The sequence below is a fragment of the Erpetoichthys calabaricus genome, chromosome 18, assembly GCF_900747795.2.
Source record: "Erpetoichthys calabaricus chromosome 18, fErpCal1.3, whole genome shotgun sequence".
In the NCBI taxonomy this organism is placed as follows: Eukaryota; Metazoa; Chordata; class Cladistia; order Polypteriformes; family Polypteridae; genus Erpetoichthys; species Erpetoichthys calabaricus.
In genome coordinates this window covers 29,446,641-29,466,180 of record NC_041411.2, presented here as the reverse complement: position 1 = coordinate 29,466,180, position 19,540 = coordinate 29,446,641, and the positions used below count along the sequence as shown (strand labels likewise).

General features: G+C 38.6%; 1 protein-coding gene across 1 annotated transcript in view; it reads right to left on the bottom strand.

Moving 5' to 3' along the window:
• Positions 1-19,540, bottom strand: part of LOC114668668 (ERC protein 2) — a 724,143-nt gene that overhangs the window by 610,058 nt on the left and 94,545 nt on the right. Inside the window, 1 exon segment of the mRNA XM_028824542.2 lies at positions 12,763-12,837. Coding sequence (XP_028680375.1) covers positions 12,763-12,837 — 75 coding nt within the window.

Sequence of the window (19,540 nt, the reverse complement as noted above, 5' to 3'; positions counted from 1 at the left end):
TCGCAGCGGCGAGAAGTACTGCTTAAAAATTTTATTAAGAAGAAAAGAAAACCTTTTTAAAACTGAGGGAAAATGAATCAATAATTATTTGTTAAGGATCTCTTTGTATATCACGTTGTCAGTTCACCCCTCTGGTTGTAATATGACCAAGCTGTGTGCTGAGCTTACTCTTGAGCATGCAACGTACAGTTTGCTATGTGAAAATCAGTCTTGCCTCAAATCAATTGCCAAACCTTTTGTAGGGTCTGCTCCCTGAGACTTATTAATTGTCATTGCGAAGCAGAGCCTTAGTGGAAATTGGAGGCGTTTGAATTGAAATGGGAGATCAGAGGGTATAACGGGGATGCGAGGAATAAAAACTCTCTCCCCTGAGCCACTGCCAGTAAAAATAGTTGCCTCAATTAGGTTCTTTTGCAGACACGTGACCTGAAGTCTCGTGCCGTCACAAAGTTTCAGTGGCTGTACGCAAATCCACAATCGGTTTCATATTCTGCTCGTACCTTATCAATTGTGTTATTTGTTTTTTGAACAGGTTTGATTCATCGAAGTGATCACTCCTGCTGCGTTCAGTCACTTCACGTGATCCGCTCTCTTGTGTGATGTTGCGATGTCCATGGGTTTATTTAATGTTAGCTAAGACCCGGCAGTTAAAAGTGTCTTCTCATTAAACTTGTATCTCGCGAATATGGCATTGCAAACGGCAGCGGGTCAGTTTACGTGCTTACGTGGGAGGCGTGATGACACGATATATTTTGATATAAATCAAAATACCCGCGCTTCGCAGCGGCGAAGTACTGCTTTAAAAATTTTATTAAGAAGAAAAGTAAACCTTTTTAAACTGAGGAAAATGAACCAGCTGTAATATGACCAAGCTGTGTGCTGAGTTTACTCTTGAGCATGAAATCTAACGTGGTTTGTGCCCTTCAGAATGAAAACAGTTTGCATTTACCTCTTTAATAAAAGGCGAGCTTTTAAGCCTGAGAAATCACCCCGTAAATGCACACGTTTAATTGCACATGTGTTAATATGTATACTTACACAGTATTAAAAGACACTCAACAATTAACGTTATTTACCTTTGTTCCCGCGTTTGATAAAGACGAGCTTTTAAGCCTGAGAAATCACCCCGTAAATGCACATGTTTAATTGCACATGTGTTAATAGTATGCTTACACAGTATTAAAAGACACTCAAAATTAACGTCAATTTACCTTCGTTCCCGCGTTTGACTCGTGCTGTAAATCTCTTCCTTGTTTTTAGTTCACGTGATTACGTAGGAGGCGTGATGACGCGATATGTGACTCCGCCTCCTCCATTAGAGTATATGGACAAAAAACAGGTTCCAGTTATGACCATTACGCGTAGAAATTTCGAAATGAAACCTGCCTAACTTTTGTAAGTAAGCTGTAAGGAATGAGCCTGCCAAATTTCAGCCTTCTACCTACACGGGAAGTTGGAGAATTAGTGATGAGTGAGTGAGTGAGTCAGTCAGTCAGGTCAGTGAGTCAGTCAGTGAGGGCTTGCCTTTTATTAGTATAGATGCCTAAAGCTTTACAGTAGTTCTGCATATAATTAAGTTACAAACTGTTAATGTACATTTATAAAGCTCTGTCAAAGGTGGTTGCAACAATTTATTGGTTTAATAATTCCCACATATAGCTATATGAGGAGTAGACTTTCTTTTTTTTTTATAAAAATTCAAGGTGCAAACTGATAATATTTTTACTAAGCTCCATCTGTAGCTATAAATACTGTACTGCTTAGTAATGAAGGCCTGGGAAACAAGGCTTTCAGAGACTATTTTTTAAATTTTTAAATACTTTAATCCTAAACAAAGAATCAGGATAAAACGGTTTCTAAAATTGGTGAGACCAACTTTATTTTTCTTTCTGAATGAAAAGACGTTAGCTAAAGCAAAGCTGCCATATAAAGAAGCATTGTAAGTTGCTCTGGTAGTAAATACTGCCACCATGAACAAGAAACGGGTATAAATTGAATTGTGCAGATGGTCCAGGCACATTGAGTCTAAATAACGGGAAGAAAGCGAATTTGAAGTGTAAACACATGTTGGAAACAAGCAAAAGAGTGAGACTGACTGAAAGATGACATTCACAAATCAATATAAACTCTGCTCTACAAACGAGGAAAAGGAACTAACAGGGAAAACATACAAAATTCAAGCCATCTTCATAACCCTGAACTGACTTAGTTTCAGAAATCGACAGATGAATGGGTTTCTTCTTGTACCAAGTAAACAGACAATATAGTCTGCCCTTTTGGCTTTGAACAGCACACTGACTGACCAAAGAAATGTCAGAAAGCTTTTACACCTAGTTCATCTTGATAGATTTTCATGTTTTACAGCATCACGAAAATCAAACCTCCATCAAACTTGATGATTATTGTGACCAGAAAAAAAAAACAAGAAACAGAATTTGTAAAGCATTTGCAAAGGGATTTTGAGTTGTTCACTCGTAAGGGCAGTATTAGAAGAAAAAGGAACAGTCTTTAAAGCTGCATATCCAACAAAGAACATATAGAAACTTTCTGTATTAATAAGGTAAAGTAACACAAAGCGATATCCATTTGGATTTCTACATTTGCGGGGTGCCCTATTAAGATATGATCTTTTTTTATATATTATTATGATTAATAATAAAAATCTATATATATAATTCACTAAGCTGCCAGCGAGCAAGACACCCATGGAGCACGCTGGACGGAGCCACACCCACCAACTCTAAGACCATTGGATACGATGACAACTCGCAGAGCCACGCCCACCAACTAGGACGCAGCAACTCACAAAACACGGTGTCATTCGTGTTTGTCTCTGCTGCAGTCCACATGCACCTCTGAGCCACGTTGACTTTTCATTATTCTTTTTGGTTACGACGCACGACCGCATCCACCATCGCAAACTGTTTTACACGCCATAGTCTTAGAGTTGGTGGGCGGGTCTCTGTGAGTTGCTCTTGCGAGTGGGCACATGACCAGGTGGTGTGTATGCTTCGAGAACGAGGGTGGACGTGGCAGGACCATCTAAGAAGAGGCATGTTTGTCGCGGATGTGAATCGCTGTATGCAGCGTGTTAAACAGTTTGTTTGTCGCAGATAATTTGCCTTTTACTTTTACACAAAGACAATTTCCTGTTAGATTGGCCTTTGCGATGACAATTAATAAAGCATAGGGCCAAACTTTCAAAAAGATATGCATGTATCTGCCAAAACCAGTTGCAAGATAACCATGGGATACACACGATATAGCCACGCCTGCCAACTCAGAGACCCATCCACCAACGCTAAGACGATGGGATCCGCCGACAACTCACAGAGCCACGCCCACCAACTCTAAGACCATAGGACGAGAACGCCTAGCCTGACTGTTACCAGCGTGTAAAACCATCACAGCTTTTAACTCACAAACTGCAACAACTCACCAAACAAGGACACCCTGTGTCTCGAGGCATTCACACTGCCAGAAGACAAGCATGGGATACGCAAAAAATAGCCATGTCAGTCAACTCACAAAGCCAGCCCACCAACTCACGCATACACACTCGAGCACGACGTCCCACCCACACTCTCAAGGCATTCACAGTGCCCTGCTCATGTGCCCGGACGCAACAACTCACCAACTCACTTTCATCTCTGCTACATGCACACACTGAGCCATGTTGACTTTTCATTATTCTTTTCGGTTTCAGCTGCCTTTTCTATATATAATCCACCAAGTCGTATGGACCATGGGCTACAAACGACACAGCACCGCCCAACAACTCGAACCAATACCAGAGACACGCCCACAACTCTAAGAGCATGGGACCGAGAACACCTGCCCGCCCGCCCCGCCCGCCCCGCCTGCCTGACTGTTACCAGCGTTCACTGCTAATGTACGGGAGTGTAAAACCATCACAACTGTAACTCACAAACTGCAACAATTCACCCAAACACCGCATCAGACGCATTTCTATATCTAAGTAGATATATAGATACTCATTTATTCCCCGGCACACGTCCACCCACGCTCTCTCAAGGCATTCACAGTGCCTGCTCATGTGCCCGGACGCAACAAACTCACCCACACCAAATTTTGCTTAATTTGACTTCAACACGGGAAACCTCACCCGGCCCAGACACGGAGAGGACTGACAGATTGATAGCTCTTTATCGATTCTCTGGGTGGTGGTGCATGGCCGTTCTTAGTTGGTGGAGTGATTTGTCTGGTTAATTCAGAAAACGAACGAGACTCACGTCTGCTAAATAGTGCTTCTTAGAGGGAATGTGGCTTTTCAGCCACGTGAGATGAGCATTAACTGGTCTTTGATGCCCTTGGATGTACGGACTGCACGCGCACTACACTAAATGGATCATGGTATGTCTACCCGGCGCCGAGAGACGTGGGTAAGCCGTTGAACCGCATTCATGCTGTAGACCGGGGCTTGCAATTGTTCCTCACGAACGAGGAATTCCCAGTAAGTGCGGGACATACGCTCGCACTGATTACGTCCCTGCCCTTTGTACACCCCCCCCCCCCCCTCGCTAGTACCATGGTCGGGTGACTTGGTGGATTATACTGTATATAGAAAAGCAGCCGGAACCGCAAAGAACAATGAAAAGACAACGTGGCTCAGAGGTGCATGTGGACTGTAGCAGAGACAAAAGCAACTCAGGTGAGGAGTTGGGGGCAGGCACAAGAGCAGGCAGTGCGTACTGAACGATGATTGTATGTTGGTTCATAGCATGCATTGTTGCAATGTTACTTTTCTTGGTGGTTTATTAAATTACAGATTTTTCAAATGTTCATTTTTTTCCCTGTGCTTAAAAATTATTTAAAAAGCAGCGTGATTATGCGGTGTATGCTACGCCGCGGGTTGGCTAGTAATAATAATAATAAACTATACTTATTTAGCACCTTTCTTATACTCATATATTCAGAAGGGCACAGGAAATGCCCTATAAATTAAATGCGATAGAAACTATTATCAATGAATTAAACACCAAATAATAGATCAGTACATGAAAAACAACTTTCTGGCTTAACACAGGAAAATAAACAACATTCAGTTACAAAGTGTAATGCAGAGTACCATACCAGGACCTAAACTGAGAAGAAGCGTAACAAAGTCAGTGTATGTTTAATGTAGGGGTCTCCAACTCCAGTCCTGGAGAGCTACTGTGGCTGCAAGTTTTCATTCTAACTCTTTTCTTAATTAGTGACCAGATTTTAGTGCTAATTAACTATTTCCCTTTATTTTAATTGACTTTTCTTGACACTCTGACCACTGAATTGATTCTTTTTTCCTTAAGCGGCACCTAAACATAAATTTGATATGAAGTGAGCCAGCAGATGACCAACTAAGTTGGGGCCTCAAACTCCAACCAACTTCACTTCATTCAGTTTCTTAATTTGAAGCCAATTCTCGTTTCTAATTAAACCTGTTATTTAATTCCATGGCAGATATTTCCAATACTGATGGATTTCTTTTTCAAACGCCGCTTGTCAAAATGTTTTGTGGATCTGAGAAGATCAACATTACTGAGGCCTTCACCTTTCTTTAGTTTCAGTTATTGTCGTGATGGACGCAGGTTGTTGTTTATGTGTTGGTTCATTTTGTGTCTTAATATTGTTTGGTTGCAAATTAAGGAAAAAAAGAAATAATTATGGGGTCTTAAGTTGTGCATCAATTAAAATTAAGGCAAAGAATTAATTAGAAGCAAAATCTGGTCACTAATTAAGAAAAGAGTTAAGAGAGAAAACCTGCAGCCACAGTAGCTCTCCAGCACTGGAGTTGGAGACCCCTGGTTTAATGCCTTCCCAAGCAATTGTGCTTTAAACTCCATTTTAAAAGAATGAATTAAATCAGCACATCTTATTGCCCTTCCAAAGTCCTCGTTCAATATTGGCTGAAGGGTCTGTCAGCCATAAAGCACAGGTTTGTCTGCGGCACAAATATATTGCCAGATCAATGAACTGGAGTAGTTAACCTGAAGTGTGGTGATGCAGAGGCTACCGGTGCAGTCTGGGCAAGGCCCCTGAAAGCTTTATTGGTTAGCAAGAGAATTTTGTATTCAGTCCTAGAAGATGCAGAGAGCCAGTGAGCACTAATCAGACTTGTGAAAAGAGTGTAGAACTGCAGGAGAAGTTTAAAATCAGCTGGAGATAGCATGCAGTAACAAAAGTGGTGCCTGCTAACAGAGCATTACAGAATACAGAACTCAGTATGGGACATGATGAAGGTATGAACAAGTTCCTTGGGTTCAGTAAATCGACAGAGATGAATGGAAATGGATCTATTGTGAAGGTGGGAAAAAACCATTCTTAATAGGATTAATGCAAATTGAATATAAAAAGGGAAGAATCAAAAAGATTCCAAGACAGAAGGTATGATTGTATCATCACCTAAAGTGAATGAAAAGCAGTTAACTGCTGCCAGGCTTTAGTACCATTTAACCCAAATTATGTCTTGTTGCAGTTTCCAGTCATTTTAAAAAGAGTTGTTGCATCCAGCATTTATTTCTTCAAGGCAAGTTGTGAGCTAGGAAAACAGTAATGAATATTCAATTTCTACAATTAAATAAATGTGATTATCATCTACATAAAGAGCATAACCTAGCCTAAAGCAACAAATCATACTCAAAGGGGAAGCGTGCAGATACTAAAAAATGACAGCGGCCTTCAACAGCTCCCTTTGTGTTAAGATGATACTGATGTCAACTGCCTGTCAACTTTTTTCTATCAGTTACTGAGTTTAGGACTTACAGCATTGGAGAGCATTGCCAGAGACATGATCTCCATTCTAGAAGGTAGCAGACTAAGATTGACAGCTCAAACTTTGCACAAAAAAGCTGATTTGGCCAGAGTCTGCTGCCATATGTAAATCATAAATTACTTTTAGCAGTTCAGTTTCACATTTGTGCTGTACCCTGAAGCAATGGAATGGTTTGATTAGGTCATTACCAGTTACGTAACTAGCGATGTGGGAAGCCACAGCACGCTCAAGAACTTAGAAGAAAAAAGCAATAAAAGATCAGCTGAACAAAGCTCAGACTGTCAGTGTCAAAGCCTGGTTTTAAAAGTGAGTTACAGAAACAATTCTCATCAACCTTTTTTAGCTTGTGTTTTATTGACAGGTAACATGGTGTTACATCCATACATATAATAAAAGTAAATAAAATAATCCAATAATAGCAATATATGACACCATCACATTATACAAGTAAGAAAATGTACACAGGGTGTAACATTCAGATGCATTCAGAGACTTATTTAACCGATATGAAAATTTGTGTATTTTACATTTTTAGTTACTTCATCACGAAGATAGTAATCAAATTTTTATTACATTTTTCTAAAAATATGCCATTCAAAAATAACAGTGAAAATGTCATTTCACGTGTTAGTAGACTATATTTAATTCCTACTTTTTAACAGCACCTTAGATTGTTATGTAGGTAAAAAACGTAGAATAAATAGGCATGTGTTGGTTTTATAGTCTTTATACAGAGAAGATTCCAATTAAAGCGATGTGAAAATGACATTGCTTGTTGTGCTGTAAAGACCTGATCCGCAATTGTTTGAATTTCAGTCTTGAATTATACAAATGAAAAACTGGATATTCGGGCCAAGATCCCAACTCTTTGTCAAACCTTATACCACTAGGCAACTGTTTCAGCATGGCACACGCTGCAGCTAAGCCCTGTCCTTGCTACAGTATTTGTGGCACTCAGCCATTTTTGGGCAATAGAAACTGTTAAACGAAGCATAGTCTTTATTATACACCTCATATGCTCTGATCTTCTGCTTGAAGATGAACTGCAGTTCAATTTCTAAACCGATAATATCTTTATATCACTTCGGGTAGCTGCACGTTCATGTGTGATTAATTAGGTCTAACACATTTTAGCTGCATGTTGATAACATCTGTTCTTTAATAATGGGCAGATGTTACCACGACTTAATTAAAATGTAATGTAAATACTTTTAGTTCAGTCTATGTTTTTGACTGAGGCATACAGAATTTCCGTCCCCTACCATTTATTTCCAAATAGTTGACTTTTTTGTGTGTTTGCTTCTGTACAAGCAGCTTGCACACTTATGTCTGCCCAGGAGTTTTCACTAACTTGTACTGGGGACCTGAGGAAAATATGCACACTATGCAAGTTGAAGTAACCACTTTGAAGGTAAAACTGAAACAGTAAACTAATTAGTTGTTGAAGGCACACAACACGTTTTAAGGTAGATAAATTTGAAAATTCGCCAATGCGAGAGTTTGAAATTGTAACAATTTTGAACAGCACAAGCGATGTCTCGGAGGTCTCATACAAAGTGAACTGGCTCAACAAATTTCCTTGAAGAATAAGTTGGCCACCTTTCCATAACATTGGTCCAATGGGGGCTAAGTTGTTTCATGTGGACAGGCAGACAGATGGCCATGACTATTGCAATAGGTGCTTTACACATTATATGTGAATAAACCTAATAAAGCAGTAGTGAATACACAAATATATAAAACGATTTGGCCATGCAGAATTATACTTTCATGCCATAAATCAAACATAATTTAGGTTGGATAGAGGAGTATGGAGATCAGGAAGAGATGGGGATGAATTAGAGACTGTGTTTAAAAACAATTTATGTGCAAGATCTAAAGAAGGATCCCAAGTTGCCTCGAAAGCTTGCATATTGTAATCTCTTTAGTTAGCCAATCAAAGGTGTAATTTTGCTTGACTTCTCACTACATTCATAATGGATAACACGGTACAATACCCTAGTACTAATGGAATCATATAAAATTAATAAAAGTGTAAATTCATTAAACAACTTTAGTAAGGGAACATTTTTAGTATTTAAGTTAAAAATACACTTTTTTTGGCTGGTAATTTGATAATTAGTAAAGGTCAGGGTTATGCAGTTTTACATAATCCAACCAATATTTAGGTGTTATGTAAGACATTGGTTTAATGATCAATAATCACATTTTCCCGCTTTTTAATATCTGTAAAGCCTCTCGCAATTACTGCAAAATTAAAGTGGTCTGTTAACTTATAGGACCTTAAAAATTTAGCTCATTTGCTTCAAGCAGAAGTAACATAATTCTTTAACGTAGGGATGTTGAAATTAGTTGTTTAAACTGAATTGAAAAATTTCAAAAAGGAACATAAATCAAATAAATATAAATCAAATAACTCCAGCTTTTAAATCTCTGCACTAGTTCCAGTTATGTTTAGAGTCGATATTATAATTCTCCTTTAAATGAACTCCACTCATTACCTTACAAAGTCACTACAACAATACAACCAAATAAGTTTATGGAACTGAAAAGTCTACTCTGCTCTTGTAACATATATTATTTACCTACAAAAATATATATAAAATAAAGTACATTTAACACTGACATACTTGTTAACTAAAATATTTTGGTTTTAGTATTTTTATTGGGGTTGGAAGACTCAGATACTTAAGCAAAAATATTATACACTAGTCGCAATATTGCAATATTTATTCAGTTGGATTGGCTAAATAAAACAGACCATTTCTGTTACAGTTGCTCAGGTACAGGTTGTGGCGTGTGGCTGAGGGGAGTACCCGGCCGGGACGCCCAGGAGGACTGGCTTATGCCTCCTCCAGACCACAAGGGGGCGACCACCCTGGTGGCTTTGGGGACCACGGGAAATGAGCTTGGAAGCTCAACCCTATAGGGCAGGGGTAGGCAACGTCGGTCCTGGTGAGCCGCAGTGGCTACAGGTTTTCATTCCAACCCAATTGCTTAATTAGAAACCAATCATTGCCAATCTCAGACCTTATTTAATTTTATGGCTTGTTAGTCTGTGCAATGTAAGGCTCTTATATCGTAGATTTTTTTCCTTTCCAAAGATATCATCCAAATGATATGAAGCCTAAAACAGATCATTTTCAGTCTGTCACATTTTTCTATTAAGTGTTTTATTAAATCAAACAGTGCATGATGAACACACACAGATGTAATTGGAAAAAGCTAGCTGGAGAACTGCTGGCTGCTTTGTCTTTTACATCTTATTGCTAATAAGGAGCAATTAAAACACTGAATGCAGCAGTTTAAGATTGAAATAAGCAATTAAGGTTGGAGAACCTTAACAAGCGAGACCACTAAAATGAAGCATCAAAATGTCACTTAAGCAATATGTGCTTCATCAGCAATAATTGAGTTCTCGTTAAGGAACTGGGTTGGAACAAAAACCTGCACATACTGCGGCTCACCAGGACCGACGTTGCCTACCCTTGGGATTAATAAAGTATCTATCTATCTATCTATCTATCTATCTATCTACCCCTGCTATAGGGGCCCGTCGTCACCGCCAGGGGGCCGCCCCGATGCCTGGAGAGCCCTCCGCCAGTGCTGGGGGGAAGACGACTAGGGTCACCCGGAGTACTTCCGGGTGCACAGCTGGTACTTCCGCCACACTGGGGAGTGCCGGCAGAAGATTGTCAGGAGGCACCTGGAGCACGTCTGGGTGATTATAAAAGGGGCCGCCTCCCTCCGTTCGATGGCTTGAGTCGGGAGCAGAGAGGAAAGGAGGCGGCCTGAAGAGAGGCATTGTGTGAGAGGCCTGAACTTTGGGGGAGTTTTGGGGTTGTGTGTGGCACTTTATTGTTGTAAATATTGTAAATAAACGTGTGTTGGGTGTACTAACAATGTCTGCCTGTCTGTGTCTGGGCCAGCCTCCACAAGGTTTAAAGAATTAGAATAAAAAAGAGGTATTCAGAGGAGTGTTTGTTAAAGAACATGCAAAGTTTTACATAAGTTCATTTAGATGTTGTAAAGATGACTTTTCACAGATGGCAACATGTACACTTTTCCACTGTGTATGTATATACTGTATAATCTCAGCTGTTATCGTTACCATTTCTGTTCATTTTGCTGCTCTGACATCACTGCTGGGATGATCCATGTGCTTGTGCACACTTCCAGGCAGTAGTACGACTGCGATTAGTGGAGTGTAGTATGTGTTCATGAGCGTGTGATTTCGGCATGGTCATTTAACAAAGATGCTCAAATGAAATGCTTGCTGTACTTGATCTCTTCTAAAACACTTGACACTGTCCTTATGCATTCAGTGAGCCCATTAAGTTTTAAACAAGGTGGCTTTGGTTTTGTTTTTTTCAGCATGTCTTTTTCTATGCTCTTTAACTTTGCTTTATCTTCTCTTTTCATCACTCAGTTACTCCAGGTTTCAAATTCTGAGGAGGAAATGAATGACAGGGGCATTATCTGGCCTTGTATAGCCAAATGGTTAAAGAGAACTCTTGTAGATTACAAGTTAGGGAACCTGTCATGCTGCATCTCATCAAGTTTTAGTGCCGGGGTTTGTCAGAGGTATCTGTCTTTACAAACCAACACAGGTGAAGCAGCAGGATTTGTGCTTTTTATATTCTGTGCCCTGACAGGAATAATAAATATAAATAAATTCTCAAAGACAGGGAGTGGAGCAGTGTTAAATATACGATATAACAGAAGACTCTTTCTTTGAGTGCCGGACTGTAGTAAGGTGAAAAAGTGATTTTAGAAGCAGTGGTTAAATACAGCAGATGAGGAGAGGGTTCCAGTCAGCTAATATGCAACAATCAGTAGAGAAAGAATAGTTTGTAATATATAAATCTCAATGGTTGGCATATATTTCAATTTTTGTTTTCTGTTTATACTGTCTATACCGAAAAGTCAAGCAAAATGACACCTTTTATTGGCTAACTAAAAAGATTACAATATGCAAGCTTTTAAGGCAACTCAGGCCTCTTCTTCAGGCAAGATGTAATTGCCTTGAGTTGCCTTGAAAGCTTGCATATTGTAATCTTTATAGTTAGCCAATAAAAGGTGTCATTTTGCTTGACTTTTCACTACTTTCATAATGGCTAACACCCTAGTACTATTGTCTGTACCTCAACTTACCACTTATCTACCACAATGTCGGTCTTTGCTGTGCTCATTTCATCAGAATATTTGAAAGACGTTCGCAAAGTGCAACACAAGGTGTTAACATACAGTAAAATAATGAGCTTAAAATTAAGACAATTCACTTAAATTACTGCTAGTGTTACCTATCTACATCTAATTCACCTGGGAGAAAATGCTTACTTTTAATATCATTAAACAAAATCCAGTTACTGCATTGTTTTAACACTTTACTTCAAAATACTCAAGAAATACAGTTATTTAAGAATTTTGACAGAAAAGCAGTCTTGTTGGGAAAGGTCATGTGGAAAAAAATAGTTATAAAAAAATTGCAAATAGCCATTAGTGGGGTAGAAGTTTTAAAAAAAAAAAAAGTATAAAACTGCAGTTAAGGCAAATATTCGTAAGCAAACTCATGGACATATTAAATACATCTGACATGTATTTGTGATTCAGCAAAGTAGAAAAAAGCTTAACTAAAAAAAAATGGTGCCTAAACAAAACATTGTGTATGCCTGAAATTAATTTGATAATTTTGTTATGAAAAAAAGAGGAAAAGGATAAATAGCGAAAGACGACAAAGACAATCTAAGCAATGCAATAAAGGAAAAAGAAACATAAAACGGAGACTGAAAAATGTACCGATGAAAACTGCTCCGTCTCCCCCCAGAGTGCTTCCTTCAGGTCACACGAGACTTTAGGCTACAGGCCTTACAAGTGTTTATGTCTCAGTTAAGATCCCTTAGGAGTGTTTCCTTTGTATTAACTAGCCACAATAGAAATGACAGTACAGAAAAACAGAAGTGAACAAAAGAGAAATAGGCAGGCCTTACCTTCATCTCGATGACAGTCTGAAGTGCTTTAGTCTTGGCAGGCTCCTGCTGTAGTTGGGTCCTTCTGTGCAGCTCCTGTGGAGGGACCCGATAGAAATAAGCTTGACGACTCATCCTTCCATTACTTTCAGCATATGACAGAAGATGATCTTTCATATGTGCACAGAAAAAAATCTGGTACACAAACACTCTCTCTCACGCAAGCATGCAAAAAGACTCAAGGCCAGCTGAAAAGAAGAACGATGAGGGTGCCACAGGTGCATCTGCTTCGGTCTCTATGACTATCCCTGCAGACTCTATCTTACATTACACACACTTCTGCTAGCACATGCGCTTTTTTGGTAGGCTCCTATCAATAATTGATGTCAGCTATGTTGTCGTCAGTCGGTTTGTGTATAAGCAATTTGATCTACTACTTACAGCTCTCTGTCACTCTTCTCTGTGTAAAAAAAAAAAAAACGTGCAATACTACTCAGCTAGATATACAAGCTGTACTGCTTTTGGGAAGTCAGACTAAAATACCTGTTTGTTAAAATAAAGAAAAAGACAAATAGCTAAGTAAATCCTGTCAGCAAGATATGCTGGTTAATGTAGATTGCATTGTTTTTTCTGCCATCCAGTTTTTAATACAGCGTTTGCACACTTTTTGTTTTAAACAATAGTGAAGAGAATTAAAAAAAAATATTTATATATTCTAAAACTCCAGCAAAACAGCTGGATAACTAGAAAGTACCAAAAACTGTAGCTATTCCTTAAAAACCATGTCTGAATTTTGACCACATTATTTTGAGCACACAACTTTTTTTTTTAAGTATTCATTAGAATATCAACTTAATAACTTAAAATTTAATTATTACAAGATACGGTAATCATTTCCCATTTTGTACAGAACTGAGCGGCAAGAGGAAAAAATATGTAACAGCATTTAGAAGAGTTCCATATTTAAACAAGGAGTGCAAAGTGCAACAGGAGGCTGTCAGACTACTACGGGCCCACCGCTCCCTTCTGTTCAGGAAATAAGCAACACGTGCTGCCTTTGAAAGGGGACCTGCACTATTAAAGACCTCAGCTATCCAGCACTTGTGTGTGGTTTGCCAGAATGAAAGGAGGAGACAACCATTGCACAGATACCACTAGTAATTATCCACAGGTCATAACTCTAGCCAGCTCTACTTAATACTCACCCATGCTGACAACTGTTTGAATGTACTGTATACTATACTGCATATATCATATGTGAACTTCTATTTCATGTATGGCATTGTATGCACTTTTTTTTTTTTTTTTTTTTTATTTTATTATTTTTTATTTTAATCATTTCATACAAATAGATCAATTTATAACCAAACAAATTAAAAACAAATCAAACCCCACCCCTGAGAAGGAGAGCTTAGCTAAAGGGGAATTGCTTAGGGCTTTTTAATAAGACAACATTAAGCAAAGGAAAGGGAGAAATAAAAATATATGCAAATAAGAGATAGAGAAGGGAGTTAAATGCGGTAATGGTTATTTCTCTTATTCTAAAATAATATTGATCAGATCCTGCCAGGTTTTGAAAAAAATTTGTACAGATCCTCTAACTGAGAATTTGATTTTTTCCAATTTCAAATAATATAAAACATCGGTTTCCCACTGACTTATCTGGGGAGAGTTAGGATTCTTCCAATTTAACAGAATGAGTCTACGTGCCAAAAGTGTAGTGAATGCAATCACAGTTTGCTTGTCCTTTTCCACTTCAAGTCCGTCTGGAAGAACACCGAACACAGCTGTTAATGGCTGTCTGAAAGGCACTTAAAAATTTTTGTCCAAAATGATGTTAATTTGGTGCAGGCCCAGAACATGTGACCCAGTGAGGCAGGAGCTTGATTGCAACGTTCGCAGGTTGGATCTTGCCCTGGAAACATTTTGGACAGTTTTAAGCGAGAGAGATGAGCTCGATACATAACTTTTAGTTGAATAATTCTGTGCTTTGCGCATATGGAGCTCGAGTGAATTTTTTGCTTTGCTACCTTCCACTCCTTTTCTGATATATTGATTAAGAGATCTTCTTCCCAATGTCCTCTTGGATCTTTGAAAGGTAGGGACTCTAATAGGATTTTATATAATGTGGAAATGGTGTTTAATTCCTCGGCATTGAGCAGTATTTTTTCCAGCACTGTGGAGGGTGCGAGGTGTGGAAAATCGGGCAATTTCTGTTTAACAAAATTTCTAATTTGAAGATAGTGAAAGAAATGTGTAGCTGGGAGGTTGAATTTTGAACGTAATTGTTCAAAAGATGCAAATATGTTGTCTATATAAAGATCTCTGAGCATTTTAATCCCAAAACTCTTCCAGGTATTAAAAACTGGATATGTTTGCGAGGGTTGAAAGAGGTGGTTTTCTTGCAGAGGTGCCACCGATAAAAGATTTTCCATCTTAAAATGCTTTCTAATTTGGTTCCATATTCTAAGTGAGTAAAGCACAATTGGGTTATTAGTATATTTGCGATAACTTGCATTTATTGGAGAGCAGAGCAGGGAGTATAAAGAAGTACTACAGGATTTTACTTCTATTGCGGACCAAGCCTGTGTATGTTCATTTATTTGTGTCCAGGTTTTTATGGCTTGTATGTTTGCTGCCCAGTAATAAAACTGAAAATTAGGTAGAGCCATGCCACCTTCTGCCTGAGGTCTTTGTAGGGTCGCTCTTCGGATACGTGGGTGTTTTGAGTTCCAAATGAATGAGGTTATTGTTGAATCTAACTGTTTAAAAAACGATTTATTGATATGTATTGGAATGTTTTGTATGCGCTTTTTGTGCTTGTATCAGTTCTCTTTTGTTTGTATTATAATGCTTTCATTTCAATTTTTTCTTTTGGATTTATGGACTTTGTTTAAATATAAAAGGCACTTTGTGTTTGCTGTGGGCCTGAGGTTTCTCTTTTTTTTTGAGCTTTGAAGGCTTTCCCTCCTTTTTTTGACCTGTGTAGGCCACAAAGCCTGCTTCTTGAGCTTGGCGTAAGGCTTACTGTATTTCCAAGATTCATTTGAGCCTTGCGGATACCCTTTAAGGTGAAGCCTTTTTATTTTCTTTTTCTTTTTCAATTTTGCAAGTCCAGCAATCTCATCCATATCTCAGTTCTTATGTTAATAGGAATCCAGATTAATTTAACATAACTATTTAAAGATAGGCTGGATGAGTTTTAATGTTTGTTTACTTTGCTATATATTTTTTATGCATATTTTGTTGTTTACTGCTATCACATTATATTTGTAAATACATGTAAGCATATACTTAATGAAAAGAATAAACTGAAATTGATCGACTTGTTCTTGGCAGGTACTTACATTTGGCTTCATAAGGTCAAGTAAATTAAGCAAGCCCTTATCGAGTTCAGTCTTAAAGCCTTCATCCTTAACTGCTTCCCTGGACAGAGTTAGGGACTTTGCACTGTATGTCATGGTCTTTTTCTTTGTCTTCCAATTCTAAATGAAAACCTTTTTACTATTTTTAGATGCAGTATCTGTGAAGGCACCTTTGTCCTCCATACTACTAATCAAAACAAGCACAACATGGTTGTGCAACATCATACAATGTCCTTTATCTCCTGCACAATCATCCATCCATCCATCCATTATCCAACCCACTATATCCTAACTACAGGTTCACGGGGGTCTGCTGGAGCCAATCCCAGCCAACACAGGGCGCAAGGCAGGAAACAAACCCCGGGCAGGGTGCCAGCCCACCGCAGGGTGCAAGGACAATTTAGAATCGCCAAAGCACCTAACCTGCATGTCTTTGGACTGTGGGAGGAAACCGGAGCACCCGGAGGAAACCCACACAGACACGGGGAGAACATGCAAACTCCACGCAGGAAGGACCCGTGAAGCGAACCCGGGTCTCCTAACTGTGAGGCAGCAGCACTACCCACTGCGCCACTGTGCCGCCACACAATCATTTAAATACTTTGCTAGATTGCAGTCATTTGTTATTATTTTTGTAGTTATTGTTCAGTCTACATCTTTTATTGTTGGCACTGCTGCGTCACAGCTCAGATCGTATTTTTGGCCGCAATAATCAATCCAGAATAGTAGGCGGCACTTCTCTACACTTAGGGACACTTAAAAGACCATTGCACCATCATAATCCAATCTAAACTAGTTCAGTTCCTCCCTCCCCATTGAGTTCAATGCATTTTGAGGTACAGTAAAGTTCCTGACCATTTCTGTTATTTCACCAAACTTATTGCCATCACTATTCTCAACTGTCACATACTAGTCTGACCCTTTTAGTTCAGATAAAATTAAACCCGTTTGATTTTTTGGGGCAAGTCACAGACAGGTTGTAGTAAATTGCTGGGTATGTCAGATTATACAACTCACTGCACCATGATGACTGCCTCTAACTCGTTAAGTATACTGAAATGAAATCTGCAAATGAAAATCTGATGGAAAACGTATGTAATGTGTACCTGTACGGGCCCAGAGGGAGCTATATCCTATACCAAAAGTAACAGGCAACATGCAGGAATCGATTCCTGAACAGAGCGGCAGTTTGTCACTAGAAACATTGATGCACATAAGCTTACTCTCACCTTGACCGGTTTCATTGTCTGTGTATTGTGCATGGAATGCAGGGAGAAAATGTAACCGTTATACAATTAGCAACCCTGCCAGGACCTCAAATTGATTTAAAACAGCAACAATACAGTATGCCATCAGGACATTCCGTTATCTTATGTGCCACAGAGATGAACTAGCAGGTACATTTGGAAAGAAATCTTTGAACATTCCTCAGTTACCCGATTCTTCCTAATGAGCTTGTAAGCAGATGGTATGGACACTTTTAGATTAGTGCCTAATGATGATAATAGCACAGCGTGTCAGTCCAACAGATTTTAAAAATCGAGAAACAAATCAAAAAGTTTTCATATTGCACTATTTTTTTTCAAATTTTTTGATATGTATGCAGTTTTATGACTTGAAAAACAAAACATCGTTTCATCAGTCGGCACACTTTACGATAAACAGTAAAATTCGGGCAACAGAAAGCAATGCAGTGTGTGAACATGAAAGCAGTTAAAATAGTTAAGGATAAAATTAGAAGGCCGACATCTATCTTCAAATCTCCGACGCTTGTTTAATGTTATATATTCACCAGCAAAATCAAACACCCCAGAGATATTACTATCATTAGACGCAGAAAAGGCATTTGACATGATCGAATGGAATTACCTTTTCACTGCATTGGAGAAATTTGGGTTTGGCCCGAATATTTGTGCTTGGATTAAACTACTGTATACCAGTCCAGAAGCTTCAGTTTGTATTAATAAAATTTGCTCAGACTACTTTAAACTAGAACGTGGTACCAGACAAGGATGTCCCTTGTCGCCACTGTTGTTTGCAATCGCTATTGAACCACTGGCGGTTCACTGCCGAAATTCTCATCAGATAAAGGGGATTGTCAGAGAAGGACTGGAACAGAAAATTTCTCTATATGCAGATGATATGGTCTTATATATATCGGACCCAGAAAACACTGTCCCTGCTGTTTTAACAGCACTAACAGAATTTCAAAAGATATCTGGTCTTAGAATTAATCTGAATAAAAGTATACTCTTTCCAGTGAACTCACAAGCATATAATAATAAATTAGACACCCTACCTTTTACCATAGCAGATCAGTTTAAATACCTAGGGGTAAATATCACAAGTAAACATAAAGCTCTTTATCAACAAAATTTTGGCGTCTGTATGGAAAAAATTAAGCAAGACTTGCATAGATGGTCAACCCTTCATCTCACTCTAGCCGGGAGAATTAACATCGTTAAGATGAATATCCTTCCTAAACTTCTCTTTTTATTTCAAAACATTTCAATATATATCAATAAATCGTTTTTTAAACAGTTAGATTCAATAATAACCTCATTCATTTGGAACTCAAAACACCCACGTATCCGAAGAGCGACCCTACAAAGACCTCAGGCAGAAGGTGGCATGGCTTTACCTAATTTTCAGTTTTATTACTGGGCATCAAACATACAAGCCATAAAAACCTGGACACAAATAAATGCACATACACAGGCTTGGTCTGCAATAGAAGTAAAATCCTGTAGTACTTCTTTATATTCCCTGCTCTGCTCTCCAATAAATGAAAGTTATCGCAAATATACTAATAACCCAATCGTGCTTTACTCACTCAGAATATGGAACCAAATTAGGAAGCATTTTAAGATGGAAAATCTTTTATCAGTGGCACCTCTGCAAGGGAACCACCTCTTTCAACCTTCGCAAGTATATCCAGTTTTTAATACCTGGAAAAGTTTTGGGATTAAAATGCTCAGAGATCTTTATATAGACAACATATTTACATCTTTTGAACAATTACGTTCAAAATTTAACCTCCCAGCTACACATTTCTTTTACTATCTTCAAATTAGAAATTTTGTTAAACAGAAATTGCCCGAGTTCCCCCACCTTGCACCCTCCACAATGCTGGAAAAAATACTGCTCAATTCCGAGGAAACAAACACTATTTCCGCAATATATAAAATCTTATTAGAGTCCCTACCTTTCAAAGATCCAAGAGGACATTGGGAAGAAGATCTCTTAATCAATATATCAGAAAAGGAGTGGAAGGTAGCAAAGCAGAGAATTCACTCGAGTTCTATATGCGCAAAGCATAGAATTATTCAACTAAAAATTATATATCGAGCTCATCTGTCTCGCTTAAAACTGTCCAAAATGTTTCCAGGCCAGGATCCAACCTGCGAGCGCTGCAACCAAGCTCCTGCCTCACT